Consider the following 17,156-nt stretch of genomic DNA (forward strand, 5'->3'; position numbering starts at 1 on the left):
TGTCCCCATTCTACAGATGAAGAAACTGAGGCTCAGACAAGTGAAGCAATCTCTGTCCTGAGTTTACACGACTGATCAAGGAAAGCTAGGCCTGAAACTCAGGTCTCTATCTTCCTAGTTTTGGGATCTTTCTCCTCCCAGTGGGGATGTGGTGGGTAGAATAATGGTTTCCCAAAGAGGCCCACAACCCCAATCTCTGGGACCTGAGAAGATGTGGCAAAAGAGACATTGCGCATGTGATTAAGATTACTGCCTTTAAAATAGGAAGTTCATCCTGGATGATTGGAGAGAGCCCCGTTTAATCAGATGAGCCCTTAAAAGCAGAAAGCATTCCTCAGCTGGAAGCAGAAGTGATGTGGCTGAAGGATGAAGCAAAAAAGTTGAAGAGTGTGAAGGACCAGCCCTTGCTGGTTGGACGATGGAGGGAGGATGAGACGAGGATGCAGGTGGCCTTAAGGACCTAAGTGGTCCCTGCTGACCTCTAGCAAGGAACAGGGACCTCAGCCTCGACAGCCGCAAAGAATTGAACTCGGCCAACAACTCAGATGAACTTGAACTCGGATTTATTCCTGGCCCCTCCAGAAAGGAAAGAGGCCCTGGTGACACCTTGTTTTGGCCCAGCGGGCCACGCTGTACCTGGACTCCTGATCTGCAGAACTGTGGGGGATTGAATTTGTGTTGTTTCAAGCTTCTGAGCTTCTGTTCATTTATCACGACAACACTAGACAGTGAGTCCGAGGGGTTCCAGGCTTTTGAAGGTTTCTGTCAGTGAGAACAGGCTCTGCGTGAGTTGGTGGGTGATTTTCCCGACACAATTAAGAGAGAGATATTCCTCAAAGCTTTTGGCTGTTCTAGTCCATTTTCCTTTCAGTTACTGAGTGTGTGCTGAAAACCAGGGTCTGGATGAGGCCCCGGGAATATGAGGTATCATTGACCTCATGACTTTGGTGGAGTTTAGATTCTTGGGGAGGGGGACACACAAAGCAGACCATAACGATGGTTCCCCATCAAGGGGAGAAGCCTCCCTGGTGGGGGAGACTCTCCAGGGCAACGTCCCCCCAACCTCTCTCCAGCGCCCCCAACTACACTTCCACCTGCCAGGACCGGCCTTGGGGAATCTCTGATGAGCTGCTGTCTGGGAGGCCATGTTTGTCTTCCTAATCGGTTATTGATATTAAAAAAAAAAAAGGAGAGATTGATGATGACTCAGTCACCCGCCTCAGGTGATGGGGCCTTGGAGGGTGTGAAGGTGCTGGGACAAGCAGTGACACCTGGGTGCCATTCGTGTCCACTGGGCCATCCCCTGTCCCTCCCAGGGCAGGGGCTGGGGAGGGGGACGTGGGTTCATGACTTCTGGCCTCACTTGCTGTCTGAGGGTCGTGAGGTAGCAGGACCAAGAGAAGACAGCCCACATGATGCTCGGGCTGAGCTTTACCCTCTGCCTTTGCTCCCTGGCCTTGCCTCTCACCTTCAGAAAGGCTGGGCAGGAGGAAGGAATTTGACACTCACGAAGGGGAAGAGGAGAGCAGGGCTAGGCTTTTCTTAAAAATACTTTAGTTAATTTATTTATTTTTATAGCCGCGCTGGGTCTTGGTTGCTGTGCGGTCTTTTCTCTGGCTATGGTGCGCTTCTCACTGCGGTGGCCTCTTTAGTTGCAGAGCGCCGGCTCTAGGCGCCTGGGCTTCAGTAGCTGCGGGTCCCGGGCTCTAGAGCACAGACTCACTGGTTGTGGCACAGGCTCTTAGTTTCTCCGAGGCACGTGGGATCCTTCTGGATCAGGGATTGAACCTGTGTCATCTGCATTCACAGGCGGATTCCTTGCTGCTGAGCCACAAGGGAAGCCCATGGACTAGTCTTAAGGCTATGGCAAGGAGCCTATTTTTTTTGGCCGGACCATGCGGCATGCAGGATCATATAGTTCCCCAACCAGGGATTGAACTCAAGCCACCAGAAGTCCTAACCTAGCCATTGGAGTCCTAACCACTGGACACCAGGGCAGTCCCTCGCCTTCTCACCTGATGCCCACCTGGGCCCGTACTGTGCTCAGCCCACACTTCATCTTAGGATCACCTGGGGAGCTGTAAACCTATCTCCCACACTAGGCTGCAGCCGGGTCCTCTGACATCAGAAGCTGGGGTGAGGCCCAGGTGGGAGCCTGTGTGGAGGACTGGCATTTGTTGAAAGAAAGGATGGGGTAAGGCGGCTCTGACCCTGAGCTTGAGTCCCAGCTGTGGCCCTTCCTAGATGCCATCTAAGGTGAGACACAGACTTGAGGGGATGCTAGCGGGGGGGCAGGGGGCTTACTTACATGGAGGGTAGTGGTGAGGGTTAAAAGAGATGCCCGTGGCCTTCACTTGGTCTCTGACCCATGGCAAATTCTAAGCTGTTGTTGTTCGGTCACTAAGTACTGTCTGACTCTTTACGACCCCCATGGACTGTAGCCCATCAGGCTCCTCTGTTCGTGAGATTTCCCAGGCAAGAATACTGGAGTGGGTTGCCATTTCCTCCTCCAGGAGATCTTCCCGATCCAGGGATCCAACCCGCGTTTCTTTATATCCTGCACTGTAGACGGATTCCTTATTGCTGAGGCACTGGGGAAGCCCCTAGTTCTAAGTAAGAGCTGCTATTTTTACCATTGGTGCTTTCATTTCCACAGGCTTAATCTCAGTGTGGTGGCATCTGGCTGACTCCCAGAATATCCATTCCCTCCTTGTCCCTGGTGAGTTTCCTCCCCTGCAGGTTTGTGCCTCCTCCTGCAGGCAGGCCTCACACCAGCTCCTCAGTTCTACCCACCTTTTCTGCCTCCCGCAGCCCTGGTCACATCCTGGCCTCCACCCTGGGGCCTGTTTTGCCTCCCATATCTTAACATGAATGCCTCCCCTGCTGAAAAAGAGCATATTACCTCACTTAATACACAAAATCAAGCCTGGAACCCTGTTTACAGTCAAAACCCACTGAACTCATATTTTGGTCAAAATTCATTGAGTGCATACTTACGATTTGTGCATTTCATAGTGTGCCAATTTTATTTTAAAAAACTATTGCAAATGCTGAACTCTAGTTAATGAAGTGCTTAGAGCAAAGTGTACTGTGCATTTATTTTGAAATGCATGAAAAAACAAGATAGACAGCTGGATAGATATGAGATCAAGAACAGCAAAATATAAATTATAGAATCTAGGTGATGGGTGTATGAATGTTCACATTAAAATCCAACTTTTTGTGTGTTTGAATTTTTTAATAATAAAATATTAGCAAGTGTTTTGTTTAGCAATGTCAGGTGGTGGTTTTATTTACTTGGCCATGTCTCGCAGCTTGCAGGATCTTAGTTCTCCAACCAGGGATTGAACCAGGGCCCCCAGTAGTGAAAGCTCTGAGTCCTAACCACTGGACCGCCAGAGAATTCCCGATAGTGGTTTTAAGTGGGAAAATAATTCTGAAAGTACCCGTGAGAGGACTCTGTACACAGGTGCATTTTAGAGATGGTCAGCCAGGTTGACCTGTTTGCCCCGGTCCCACATGAAGGAGGTGAGGAGGCTGAGCTGTGAACCTAATCTCTTTTTGGTCTCTGGGTACCGCTGCCTCTGCTTGCTCACAACCTCTGTTCCACCCTCTCTCCTTAAGCCTGGCTCCTGCTGAATCTACCATTGCTGGACCCCCAGTTCCTCTCCTGTTTGAGTCCTCGCAAACCACCTACCCTTCCTGGCCTCACTTTCCTCCCCAGTCCAGGCCACGTGGTTGGTCAATTCAGTTGTGTGTGATGCTCCAGATTGCTGCCCTGGTCCTGCTTCAGAGCTCACCGGGCTGGTCCCCAGTTCCTGGCAGAGGATGCCATCACCCCTTCCTCAGTTCCTATCTCTTTCACATTGTCAACAGGAAAGTTCCTGAAACTGGCCAGTTGATTCGATTTCAGGTTAATATGCTGCAGCTGCACTGTTGCCTGGCAACCTTGTGACGCATCTCTTTCCCTTCACTCTCAGGGTCATCTGATGTCAGCCCCTTCTCTCTACCGTGACCGAGGTTGTTCAAGTCTGCCTTCCATCCTTTTCTCCTCTCCATACTGGGGGGTGCATAGTCCTGTTCAACGTCAACCCCCACCAGGGTCCTTCATCCCAGGCCCTCCTGTCTGCTTAGAGTCTTTATGCCTTCACTTTTCCATTCATTCATTCATCTATTTATTCAACAAAATTTTTCTAAGTTCTCCCTTCGTGCCAGGCACTGTACTGACCCCGAGGACGCAATGTTGATTGAGAGGGCCTTCTTGCCTTTTCTCTTGAAGGGGAAACAGTAAGATGCTCTGGCTGAAGGTTCCACAGGTAGCTGGCAGTGGGGAGGGAAGTAAGCAGGGAAACCTCGTCTATCCCCCTGGAGCTTGACGTTCTCCTCCATAGAAAGCCTTCTGACATTTACAACACATTTTCTCCTCTTCCTTCCCAAAACGATGGGATTAAAAGTTAAGGAACACTTCTATGGTCAGGCCTCCAGGGTAGGTACTGTGTGTGCTTTATGTCTTCTAATCCTCACCACCACCCTACGAGGAGGGTGACTGTCTTGCCCCTAGTTTATAGCCGAGAAAACGAAGGCATGGAGAGGCTGGTGATTCTTACGAGAAGTGATGAAACAGTCCATCGTGGATCTTGAGCATCTCTGAATGTTCTTGCTGAGGATGCCAAGCATGCAAGCTCAGGACCACTTCTTCACCTGGGCCATGTCTCAGGGTTGTGTTTAGAGTGAATAGCCTTGAAGGATGTAGCTCTTTATCTCCCAATGGGAAGGGAGATTCCCCAAGCTCAGTGTTCCTCAGCGGCAACTACTGCCCACAAATCATCCACCTGGGTCCCTGCTGTGTCACCAACGGAGGAACTCAAGGCGCGAGGGAATGGATGCAAATTGTGCTGCTCGCTGGGTTATAAGTAATAAGGTTATTCGTCTCTGACCCAGGAGTCTTGTGTCATCTGCCAGCATTGGTGAAAGGATAACAGCTTGTGTGTGTGTGTGTTAGTCATTCAATGGTGTCCGACTCTTTGTAACCCCATGGACTGTAGCCTGCCAGGCTCCTCTGTCCATTAAATTCTCCAGGCAAGAATACTGGAATGGGTTACCATTTCCTGCTCCAGGGGCTGACCCAGGGATCAAACCCTAGTCTCCTGCATTGTGGGCAGATTCTTTACCATCCAAACCACTAACAGCTTGGTAAGTAGGGTAAAGTCAAATCAATCAAGTCCATCCCAAACCCAACACAGTGATTTACCCAGGACACGGGGCTCATCACTGAGACTTGAACTTAGCAGTTTGATTTCATAAGGCTGAAATTCAAGTCTTTCCTTGCTGCTTTCCTGCTGCCTGTATGGCAAGGTGTCTCTTCCCTTCACTCTACTATTTACTGAGCCAGTGTGAGGTTGGTTAGATGGACAGACAGCAGGGCTAAGGAGAAATGGGAGGTTTTGATGGCTGGTTTCACCTGTGACCTCACTTGACTTCTGTGAAAAGCTATTTCAGGGAAGGTCGAGGGGGCAATGTGGTTCTTCAGGCTGTATTGAAGTTCTCCTGCTCTTATAAACTCACCTCATTCTAATATTATCCCTGGCAGAGGGCAGAGGATATTTTCATTCACCAGCCAAAGTGGTGTGCCGCCATGTGGTAAGGGCAAAATCCCTGTTCATCATCTGCCCACCGAACTTTGAAAGGATGCAATTTAAAAAGTACAGGGGACCTCCCTGGCAGTGCAGTGGTTCAGACTGCTCACTCCCACCTCAGGGCACACGGGTTCGATCCCTGGGCAGGGAACTAGATCCCACATTCCTCGAGGTGTGGCCAAACAAAACAAAACAAATCCCACCAACCATATAACCTGTTTTCTGAGAGATAGTTCACACATCACACCATTCAGTCTTTTAAAGTATACCTTCCAGGGGCTTTCATGATATTCACAAAGTTGCCCAAATGTTACCATTATTTAATACCATTTTCATCACCCCAAGTGGAAAACCCTTACTCCCTTTGCAGTCCCTCCTCATTCCTCCTCTCTCCTGGCAACTACTCATTGACTTTCTGTCTCGATATGACTGGGCATTTCATATAAATGGGATCATACAAAATATGGCCTCTTGTGTCTGGCTTACTTCATTTAGCATTAGGTTTTCAAGATTTACTCATGTTACGGCATGCATCGGTACTTTGTTGTTTTTTTCCCCAAATTATATTCCTTTGTATGGATCTGCTGCTGCTGCTGTTAAGTCACTTCAGTCGTGTCCGACTCTGTGTGACCCCATAGGAGGCAGCCCACCAGGCTCCTCCGTCCCTGGGATTCTCCAGGCAAGAACACTGGAGTGGGGTGCCATTGCCTTCTCCGATGGATCTATTACATTTTATTTATTCATTCATCAGTTCACATGATCAAATGGCCAGTTGGGTTGTTTCCACTTTTTGTCAGTTGTGAACAATGCTGTTAGGAATCTTTATATACGAGGTATTAGGTGACTATATGTCTTCAGTTCTCTTGGGTATATATCTAGGAGTGGAATGGCTGGATCACTGGATAAATCTGTTTAATTTTTTTAGGCAGTGACAGACTATTACTTTCAGAGGCCATACCATTTTACATTCCCACCAGCAATGTATGAGGGTTCTCATTTTCCCCCATTCTCCACCAAAAATGGTTATTATTTGTCTTTTTGGCAGTAGCCATTCTACAGATTGTGAGTGGAATCTCAAATCATGTTTTTAATTTTTATTGGAGTATAGTTGCTTTACAATGTTGTGTTAGTTTCTGCTGCACAGCAAAGTGAATCAGTTACATATTTACACGTGTCCTCTCTTTTTTTGGATTTCCTTCCCATTTAGGTCACCACGGAGCACTGAGTCCCGTGTGCTATACAGTAGGTTCTCGTTAGTTATCTGTTCACATTAGTGGTTTTGATTTGCGTTTCCCTGATGGCTCACGACACTGAACATCTTTCACGAGTGTACTGGTCATTTGTATATCTTCTTTGGAGGAATGTCTGTTCAGATCCTCTACCCATTTTTCAGTGTTCTGTCTTTTTAAAAAAACTGCTTTGTAAGAGTTCTTATATATTCTAAATCCAAGTCCTTTATCAGATATAATTTGTAAATATTTCCCCCCATTTGGTGGGTTGTCTTTTCACTGTCTTGACAGTATCCTTGGAAGCACAAAAGGTTGAAAATTTGATGAAGTCCAATTAATCTACTTTTTCCTTTTGTCACTTGCAGTTTTGCTATCATATCTAAGAAAGCTTTGCCTAATTTAAGGTCATGAAGGTCTTCTATTTTCTCTGAAAAGTTCTATCTTTTTAGCTCTTATATTTAGGTCTATGATGCACTTTGAGTTAATTTTTGCATGTGGTGAAAAGTAGGGGTCCAGCTTCATTTTCTGCCTGTGGAGATCCAACGGTCCTGGCACATTTATTGAAAAGACTACATTCTTCCTTCTTGAATTGTCTTGGCCCCTTTGTCAAAAGTCTTGTGGAAACCTGGACTGAAATGCAATGATTCTTGATAATTTAAGAAAAATGAATGCCCTTTAATTGAAAACAAGCTATCTTTGGCTGCTCTGGGTCTTTGTTACTGTGTAAGGACTTTCTTTAATTGCAGAAAGTGGGGGCTGCTCTCTGTTGCGTTGCATGGACTTCTCATTGTGATGGGTTCTCCATTGTGGAGCACGGACTCTAGGTGCCTGAGCTTCAGTAGTTTAGGCACTTAGTAGTCACTGCCCGGGCTCTGGAGCTGGGGTTCAGTAGAGTAGTTGTGGTGCACGGGCTTAGCTGTCCCACAGCATGTGGAATCTTCCCAGACCAGGGGTTGAACCTGTGTCCCCTGTATTGGCAGGAGGATTCCTATTCACTGCGCCACCAGAAGTTCAACAATTCTTAATTTGGGGGGCAGGGGCATTTGTGTTGTTTCAAAAGCAGTGTGTAGAGTGTGTAGAGGCTTCATAAATGGGTTTCCTAACAGTGCTTCTCAACTTTTAATGCGTATGACACCCCCTGGGGCGCTTATTAGGATGTCGATTCCAATTCAGTTGGTCTCATAGGGGGCCTGCGATTCTGCATTTCTGAAAAGCTCCCATGTCAGTCTGATATGTCGATCTGCAAATCACAGGGCTTTATCAAATGCAATTTCAAATGTCTACAATTGAAATCCACAAGAAGAAAGTCCCAGTGTAGGGCTTCCCTGCTGGTTCAGTAGTTTAGAGTTCGCCTGCCAGTGCAGGGGACACGGGTTCCGTCCCCGGTTGGGAAGGTCCCACATGCTGTGTGGCCAAGAAACAACAACAAACAAACAAACAGCACCTGAGATGGGGGCTGTCTTTGGTCCTAATACGTGAAAAGCCAAATTTGATATAGTCATCACTGTATTTTCTGCTGCAACATTGTTTGTACATCCTTAATCCGATGAGTGGGAGCTGCAGGCTTGGTAGGGTTCAGTGGTGGTGAATGGGGAGCTCATCACCACTCATGGGCCACCCCAGGGACTCTGGCGTGAGGCTGAGGGCTGAGCTCAGGCTTGGTACCACTGGAGAGTCCCCAGTTGACTGCTATGACAGCCAGGTTCCTGACCGCTCAGCTAGTGCCGAGATACTAATCAGTCCGTATTCAGCTCAAAACTGTGGCTTTCCATTCTTCCACTGTTTGTTTTTGTGCATTTCAATGCAGATCTAAAACTGCAATGGAAAATGCACTTATAAAAATATTTAAATTCATATGTTACTGTCTTTGCTTAACTAGCTTGCAGATCAATCTATGAAATCTGCTAATTTTAATTGGGGAAATCTTTTTTTTTTTTTTTTTTGGCATGCAACTCACAGGATCTTCATTCCCAGACCAAGGATCAAACCCATATCTCCATCAGTGAAAGTGTGGAGTCCTAACCACAGGACCACCAGGGAAATCCCTGAAGGCTGCTACTTTTATGGTCCAAACCGGTGCTTCTTAAACTCTGTTAATGAAGACTGTAAAAATGAAGATGGACTTAATAAGTCTGAAAGTCGCTCAGTCATGTCCAGTTCTTTGTGACCCCATGCACTATACACAATCCATGGAATTCTCCAGGCCAGGATACTGGAGTGGGTAGCCTTTCTCTTCTCCAGGGGATCTTCCCAACCCAGGGATCAAATCCAGGTCTCCCACATTCCAGACAAATTATTTACTATCTGAGCCACAAGGGAAGCCAAGAATACTGGAGTGGGTAGCCTATCCCTTCTCCAGGGGATCTTCCTGACCCTGGAATCGAACCGGGGTCCCCTGCATTGCAGGCAGATTCTTTGCCTTTAGTAAGTCTGAAGTGGGCTTGAAATTCTGCATGTCTAACAAGCTCCCAGATGATGCTGAGCACTGGGTCTTTAGTTCTGTTTCCACAGTGGACCACAGAACTAAGGAAGTTGCAATCTCCCAGCCCCTGATTTGCTCTTGTGTTTGTTTTCTACTCTGTCACAGAAATGGAGTGAGAATCAATGACTTGACACCTGAACAGAATGACTATCGCATCCACGTTCCCACATTAGCATTTTTCAACCTCTGTGCTCCCTATGCTTCCTGTTTTCAACCAGTTGTCCATTCTGGGTATAAATTAACCATAAAGGAAGGTCTAAAAGATTAATGGCAATTTGAACCTCGCAACCAACCAGATGACTACGGCTGGAGGATGGCTGGTGATAGTGACTGTGGAGTGAGTGAGTCACACGAGCTTCTGAGCGCCGTGCAGTCTGGCCGCTGTGCACGCCTTCTGCTCAAACTACACTCAGTTTTAGAGTTATTTTTAAATATTTGAAATAGTCATTAATTTAAAAATCGATATTGAAATAGGCACTGTTACTGCTTGTAGGGATGTGCCTGGAAAACCTTTGATAATCCCTGGGGCTTTGCAAGCCTTAGAAAGAAATCATGGGCCAGTGATTTTCACCATTTTGGGTAATGGCTTCCTTTAAAAGAATCTGATCAAAGCTATGAAGAAAATGCACTCATGTACATCATACACAAACTCTGAGGGTTTGGTTTCTCAGCTGCTGGTAATCCTTGGTCACCCCCTTTTCAACCATCTGAAGTAAAATATTCTTGATTTGCCCTCAAGTTTAGCTCTGATGATGTCTCTCTTCTGCTCAAAGTTCCTCAATTGTTGTTGTTCAGTCGCTCAGTCATACCCAACTCTTTGTGACCCCATTTGCATCATGCCAGACTTCTCTGTCCTTCACCGTCTCCTGGAGTTTGCTCAAATTCATGTCCATTGAGTCGGTGATGCCATCCAACCATCTCATCCTCTGTTGTCCTATTCTCCTCCTGCCTTCAATCTTTCCTAGCATCAGGGTCTTTTCCAATGAGTTGGCTCTTAGCATCAGGTGATCAAAGTACTGGAGCTTCAGCTTCAGCATCAGTCCTTCCAATGAATATTCACGGTTGATTTCTTTTAGGATTGACTGGTAAGATCTCCTTGCTGTCCAAGGGACTCTCAAGAGTCTTCTCCAGCATTGCAGTTCGAAAGCATCTATTCGTTGGCACTCAGCCTTGTTTATGGTCCAACTCTCACATCCGTACATGACTACTGGAAAAACCATAGCTTTGACTATATGGACCTCTGTCAGCAAAGTGATGTTTCTGCTTTTTAATATGCTGCCTAGGTTTGTCATAGCTTTTCTTCCAAGGGCAAGCATCTTTTAATTTCATGGCTGCAGTCGCCATCTGCATTTTGGATGCCCAAGAAAATAAAGTCTGTTGCTGTCTCCATTTCTTTCCTCATCTGTTTGCCATGAAGTGATGGGACCAGATGCCATCATCTTAGTTTTTTGAATGTTGAGTTTTAAACCAGCTTTTTCACTCTCCTCTTTCACTTTCATCAAGAGACTCTTTAGTTCTTTGCTTTCTGCCATTAGGGTGGTGTTATCTGCATATCTGAGGTTATTGATATTTCTCTTGGCAATCTTGATTCTAGCTTGTGCTTCATCCAGCCTGGCATTTCGCATGATGTACTCTGCATATAAGTTAAATAAGCAAGGTGACAATATACAGCCTTGACGAACTCCTTTCCCAATCTGAACCAGTCCATTGTGCCATTTGTGGTTCTAACTGTGCTTCTTCTAACCTGCATACATGTTTCTCAGGTTCCTCAATAGCTTCCCATTAGCCACAGCAGTGCTTCCTCAAGTGGAGTTTGTGGCTCTCCCAATAGGAATTGGCTGATGCTGGTTAAAAGGCCAGTCCTTGGGCCCCCTATCAGAGCTTCTGGATCAGAATCTCTGGACCTAAAGGCAGGGCCATTTCCTGGCGTTTGTAGGCTTCTGTAACATCCTCAGAGGCTCCATCACACCTCATACCAAATGAATAAAGGTACCCATAGGCCAAACAGACATACATTTTCTGTAAACTTTTTGTTGATATTAAAATAATATTTTTGTAACTTTTGAGGTGGAGGTATTTCTGTAACATTAAAAAAAAGATGTTTATAAATTTTACAATCTGCCTGGTGCCTACTTGCTCAGTCTGTCCAACTCTTTGCAATCCCATGGACCATAGCCTCCCAGACTCCTCTGTCCCTGGAATTTTTCAGGCAAGAACACCGAAGTGGGTTGCCATTTCCTTCTTCAGGGGATCTTCCTAATTCAGGGATCGAACCCATGTCTCCTGCAGATTCTACCCGCAAGGCGAGTTCTTTACCACTGGTGCCACGTGGACTCCTTTAAAAATCATTCTTTCATGAGAACCTTTATTATGCTTCCATGCATGCATGCTAAATCATTTCAGTCCTGTCCTACTCTGTGACCCTATGGACTGTAGCCTGCCAGTCTCCTCTGCCCATGGGGTTCTCCAGGCAAGGATCCTGGAGTGGGTTGCTGTGCCCTCCTCCAGGGAGATCTTCCTGACCCAGGGATTGAGCCCTCATCTCTTAAATCTACGTGCACTGGCAGGCAGATTCTTTACCACTAGCGCCACCTGGGAAGCCCACAGAGGAATTACATTGTAGGTACTGACGATGTTACCTTTTAGTGTTAAACAGTTAATCATTATGATTTTGCAGTTTTGGAGTCAATACATTTTCCCTTCAGTTCTTAGACCTTTTTTTAGGCCCTTGAAAAGTATCTGGGACCTGGGCAATGTTTAGCTAATACCCAATACAGCCAAACTATCCTGGGAGAGGCTTAGAATCTGAATTTTCAATAGGTTCTCCCAAGAACAATGCATTTTATCAATCTAAATTGGAGATAAGAGAAGAAACTGCCGAAGCCTCAGTTTATGAGCTAATTTTGAAATAATGTCTTATCTCCTTAAAAGCTAAAATTAGGGAGCTCTTAATTTCAAAGTAATGGTGAACAGTCAATAGTAAAGTGTTGTTTCTGTTGTTTCCTTTTTAAAAAAACCTTATCGGAGTATAGTTGATTGACAATGTGCTCATTTCAGGTATAGACATAGTGATTCAGTTACACATATACATATATTCAACCTTTTTCAGATTCTTTTCCTACATCGATTTAAAAATTTAATTCCTTTTAAAAAATCTTTTATTGTAGTTGATTTACAATGTCTAAGTTTCAGGTGTACAGTATAGTGGTTCGGTTATACATACATTCTTTTTCAGATTAATAGTAAAGTTTTTGACCCTGATGCCACAAGGAGGAACTACCCAGGTTAGTAAACAAGGAAGGTCAATTTGAGAACCTTCTGGTACAATGTTTGTTCTGGAATATACTGGGTTTCTTTGACCTATTTATAGATTAAAAATACAACAGGCTTTCATTTTAGCTGACCAGTCTGTAGTCTTTGTCCCTGTTTCAGAGGGTAGGCACTGGGGGCTGATGCCTGGGAGTGGGCAGGAGATGGGAGAGGGGAAAGAGGAGGCAGAGAAGTAACTGGGGGTGGGAGAGAGGAACCAAGGAGCAGAGCTGGGAGACTTTTTGGCCATAAATTTCATTAACCATCTTGTTAATCACTCACTTTTGGGGCTGGGCCACACAGCATGCAGGATCTCAGTTCCCTGAAAGGGGATCAACTTGTGCTTCCCTGCAGTGGGAGGGACTATTAACTACTGGAACACCAGCAATATCCCTGGGAGACATTCTTTACTCTTGATTCTTTTGCATATTAGTATCAAAAAGCCTTGGCTTTTGGCTCAGGCCACACAGCTCTTATTCCAACCTTCCACCCAGCCCTCTTCTCCAATTCCCTCTTTCCCACCATGGGACTGAGTCCCCACTGTTAAATGAGTCACTTAACACCAGCCTGACATATAGTAAGTACTGCGTCAGGGTCTACGCACGGGCTTTGTTCCAGTTAAATGGTCCTACTGTGGCTTCCTCACACACTTTGGGTCGTCACATCTGGGTCTTGACTCCTCCTTGCCTGGAATGCCCTGCTTCAGATGACACCTTTATGGAGCCTTCCCTAGCCTTATAGGGTCTGGATGGGGCTGGTGGTTGAGATTTCCTAATCCTGAGATGCTGCAGCTCTTTGGCCAAGCCACTGGTGGCCTGGACCGTGCCTCGTGTCACAAGCTGTGTGGCTGTATGCTAGTCTCACACTCGTATCTGGGGCCAGCATTCGAGCACAGGGTGTCTGCCTGACTAGCCTGAATCTTGAGTCCCATGATTCCTTGCATATACTGAACAGGCAACCTCTGTAAAACATTTAGGTCATCTGGTGGGAAGAGCAGTGGAGCCCTGGGTCCTAGAAAACATGTTAGCACCTACTAGCCTTGCAAATTTCCACATCTCATTTCTCTTAAGCGTCAAATAGATGCAATTATGCTGTTATCTCCCGAGATCCACCCAAGTCACGTTGGTTCCACAGACACATTCACTGTCATGGTTCCAAGGTGGCCTCTACACCAATTCACCATACATCCAGGAGGCTAACAAGATGGTCTGGTGACTAAGTAGACAAGAGTTGACTTTTCATGACCATTCTCAGCAGGTCTTTTCAGGACACTGACTGAGACAACAGAGCGCTGACCGAGTGTTTACACAACGGCTAACAAGGCGGGGTGGGGAGTGTGCTTGGAGGGACAAGCTCACTACTTTTTCTTGGCTAATAGGGTCAGGCCCCAGTTAAGGAGCTGTGGGTCCAGATGTACCCTCTCTTGCCATTTCTGTGGTTCCTCCACACGCACAAGATTGATTATATATTAAACAGAATCTACAAATCAAATGTTTCTGAAAACAAGTTTTATTTAAATAAGGGTTTAAATACATTACATAACATTAAAACTGAAGAGGGGGGAAAAAAACCAAAAAACCAGTTTACTTCACAAGGCATTGGGCAGCTGTTGCTAGTAAGTTGCAAGCTCTACAGCTACGTGACTGATAACATTGGTTTGAAATTTGTTCCCTTGTCAAAAGTTTAACTGATAGAAGGTTGGCCTCACATTCTAGTTTGGACATCAATTAGCCAGGACATGTCTGGTCATGAAGACCTTGGTGGCGAGCCGATGTCCTGTCACCTTGCTGGAGGGTGGCTGCTCTAAGCTCTGCCCACTCAGTCACGCTGGAGACGTCACGGGACCCTTCCCTGACCACCGAAGCACCCTCTAGCAGCACAGCTGCCGCACCCATCCTCCGCTCTCCGCTTCATCGGGGACTGTTCAGGTGGTGACACTTTCTCAGGGCAGGGAACTTTGCAGAGGGAATGCCGAGGAGCTTCTGGCCAGACATTGCCATCTGTGATCTCGGGGCTCTGGACTTGGCTGAAACATCACTGTTATTGCTTTGTTTCAGGCTGGACACTGCCAGGCGCCTACTGCTTGACCTCTGTTTAAATGAGGGACTTCAAGACTAGACAGCATGGCTCTTTTCAGTTTATTGCATGAAGGAGTTACACTAGTCCAAGTTAAAAGCAGACCCCAAATGGTTACATTATACAAGCTGTGAGGTTTTTAAACTTGTGACAAGGGACAGAAGGGAAATTCTACTCATTGCAAGGAAATCCTCACTTAAGCTTCAGTGAGCCAAAAGCACTTAAAACCCATGAACCTTCAGCTGGTCGTCCTTAGCCAGTCCAATCTGCAAAGGAAAAAAGGGCAGTTTTAAGAGGGAGCAGAGTTAAAGCCTCCATTTCTGATGACAACAATCCTCTCTTCCTACTTCTACACTTGGCCAAGGAAAGTCCCAGAGCCAAGATGCACTGGACTCAGGGTACACTCAGTTTAGTATCAGTGGTGCAATAAGATTTTGCCACTTAATAGCCAACCAGACACCCTGTTTTAGTGTCTATGTGCACAACATCCTTAAACTAGATCCAAGCTAGTAAACTTTAAGGTGGACAAATCCCTCCTTTCCAGAAATACACTATGAACTTCAAAAACTGTTTGGCTTAGCCTTATAAAGCAAATTTCTATGTCCCTAGAAGAAACTGAATAGACCAGGCAGATCTGAGATTAGTTAACCTGGGAAGAGGCACAAATGTACCAACAAAAAGCAACAGAACTCACCTCTACCAGGAACTGGCATATGTTCTTGCGCTGGTCACCCTGTAGCTGAATTACTTCTCCATATTCTGGATGCTCAATTACAGTACCATTGCAGGCAAATTTCTGCAAGAACAACACAAGTAAAACAAGTCAGGCCAAGCAACAGGTTGAATGCCATTAATAACCCTTTTCAGTAAGTAATACAACTCAGCAGCTCCATGGAAGCAGGGTAAATACGACTTTCCTAAAATCTCATTAAAAACCTACCTTCTTAAACGCCTTCACTAGTTTCTTTTTATCGTAATCATCAGCGATCCCTTGGACAGTAGTAAGGGTCTTCCTGCCGTTTCTCTGTTGAATTCTTATATGGATATAATCCTCAGTGCCAGCAGGAAGCAGATCATCACCCTTACTTGCATCAGCAAAGGGGTCTGGGAAGAAAGGTCAAGCTCGTTTAGTGATGTTGAGCTCAGATGCCACTGCCACCCTTCCACTGGATCTCTTCTGCGTGCAGAAACTGATACTAAAATCGTCAGGGCTTGGTCGGATCAGACATGTTCTTTGTTGGCTCTCCTCGAACAGGTCAGTCCGGGACGGCCAGCTTTCCCAGCCTGGGAGAAAGCCTGGGCTTCCTGCCCCAGGCCCGCCCTGGGAAGCCGATCACGTGTCGGGGGAGCCAGGGTAGGCCGGCGGCGCCCCACCCAGCTGATGCAACCGGCCGGAACCCGAGCTCTAAGGCGGGGCCACACTTCCCGCCCCATTGGCGCGCGCGGGTGTCACTTAGGCTGGCGCCGCCTCTCCCTCCCGACACCGTGACAACGGCGGTGACGTACCGGACGTGACGCAGGGGTGGCGGGAGGGGCGGGTGTGGCCCGAAGAGGCCCGGGAGCCATTAGTAAATGCGCCACCCGAGACGCGAAGCCCGCCCAAGGGCTGACCTCCCGCCCGCTCCTTCCGGTCGCGCTCAGGGGCCAACTCTAAGGCCCAGGCCGCAGCCCTACAGCCCGCGGGCCAAGACAGTTCCCCTCCGCCCAAGTTTACGAAGACCTACAACGTTTAGCAGCTTTCTCGGCCCTGTTGGAGGCCGGGGCGCCCCACCGGGGCCTTCCTCCCCTCGGGACTTTCTGGGACTTACCGAAAGAGTGGAGGTTCTGGATAGCGGACATACGATACGATTCCTTTTCCTCGGTGGAAACGGCCTGCGGAAGGCGGCGGCGGGAGAAGGCGGGCAGGGGGGACGGAGCGTCGGGAAGCGAGGGGGCTCAAGGGGGAGGCTGCTGAGTCCTCGGCGGCGGCTCAGTGACTGGGGCGGAGGGGCGGCGCCTGTATTCACTTATATAGCCGCCCCTGTGACGCCAGCGCGCTGCCCTCACGTCCAGGCCCCACCCACGGCGTTGTGCCCCCTGCGCCCAGCCGCCGCCGCTTCCAATTGGCCTTCGGGCAGGGACGCGAGACGGCGCTTGCGCAGGAACTATGTGCTGCGGGAGGGCGTCCTCTCGACTAGGGGAGAGATGGAAGGGGGAGGGAAAGGTTGGTCTGTCTAAGCGCCTGCGCAGTGCTGGAGGAGGGTGACAGCGGCGCAGACAACTGGCGGAGGTTTCGGTCACGCCTGCGTACTATGATCTGGAGGGTTCTGCCTTCTTGACCCTGTTGCCGGGCTGTCTTTTCGTGGGGGTAGATTTGGCACTCCTTAGGATTTAGATACTGACCGTCCCAAACACGACAAATTCCCACTATGTATGAACCCACCC

The 17,156-nt window shown here is 47.4% G+C and overlaps 1 protein-coding gene and 1 long non-coding RNA gene across 2 annotated transcripts; one reads left to right on the forward strand and one right to left on the reverse strand.

Moving 5' to 3' along the window:
- The first annotated feature begins 2,114 nt into the window (after positions 1–2,114).
- On the forward strand, positions 2,115–9,503 carry LOC129648992 (uncharacterized). Its single transcript, XR_008712935.1, has 3 exons — positions 2,115–2,256; positions 2,657–2,719; positions 8,825–9,503. It is a non-coding gene; the product is annotated as an uncharacterized LOC129648992 (long non-coding RNA).
- Positions 9,504–14,147: 4,644 nt separating this feature from the next.
- Positions 14,148–16,736, reverse strand: EIF1 (eukaryotic translation initiation factor 1). The gene is made up of 4 exons (XM_055575890.1): positions 16,541–16,736; positions 15,673–15,836; positions 15,427–15,528; positions 14,148–14,998 (listed from the first exon to the last, which is right to left on the reverse strand). The coding sequence occupies exons 1-4, from the start codon at positions 16,569–16,571 to the stop codon at positions 14,954–14,956; spliced, it is 342 nt and encodes a 113-aa protein (XP_055431865.1). The 5' UTR covers positions 16,572–16,736; the 3' UTR covers positions 14,148–14,953.
- Between the last annotated feature and the right edge of the window lie 420 nt (positions 16,737–17,156).

The sequence above is a fragment of the Bubalus kerabau genome, chromosome 4, assembly GCF_029407905.1.
Source record: "Bubalus kerabau isolate K-KA32 ecotype Philippines breed swamp buffalo chromosome 4, PCC_UOA_SB_1v2, whole genome shotgun sequence".
NCBI classification, from domain to species: domain Eukaryota; kingdom Metazoa; phylum Chordata; class Mammalia; order Artiodactyla; family Bovidae; genus Bubalus; species Bubalus kerabau.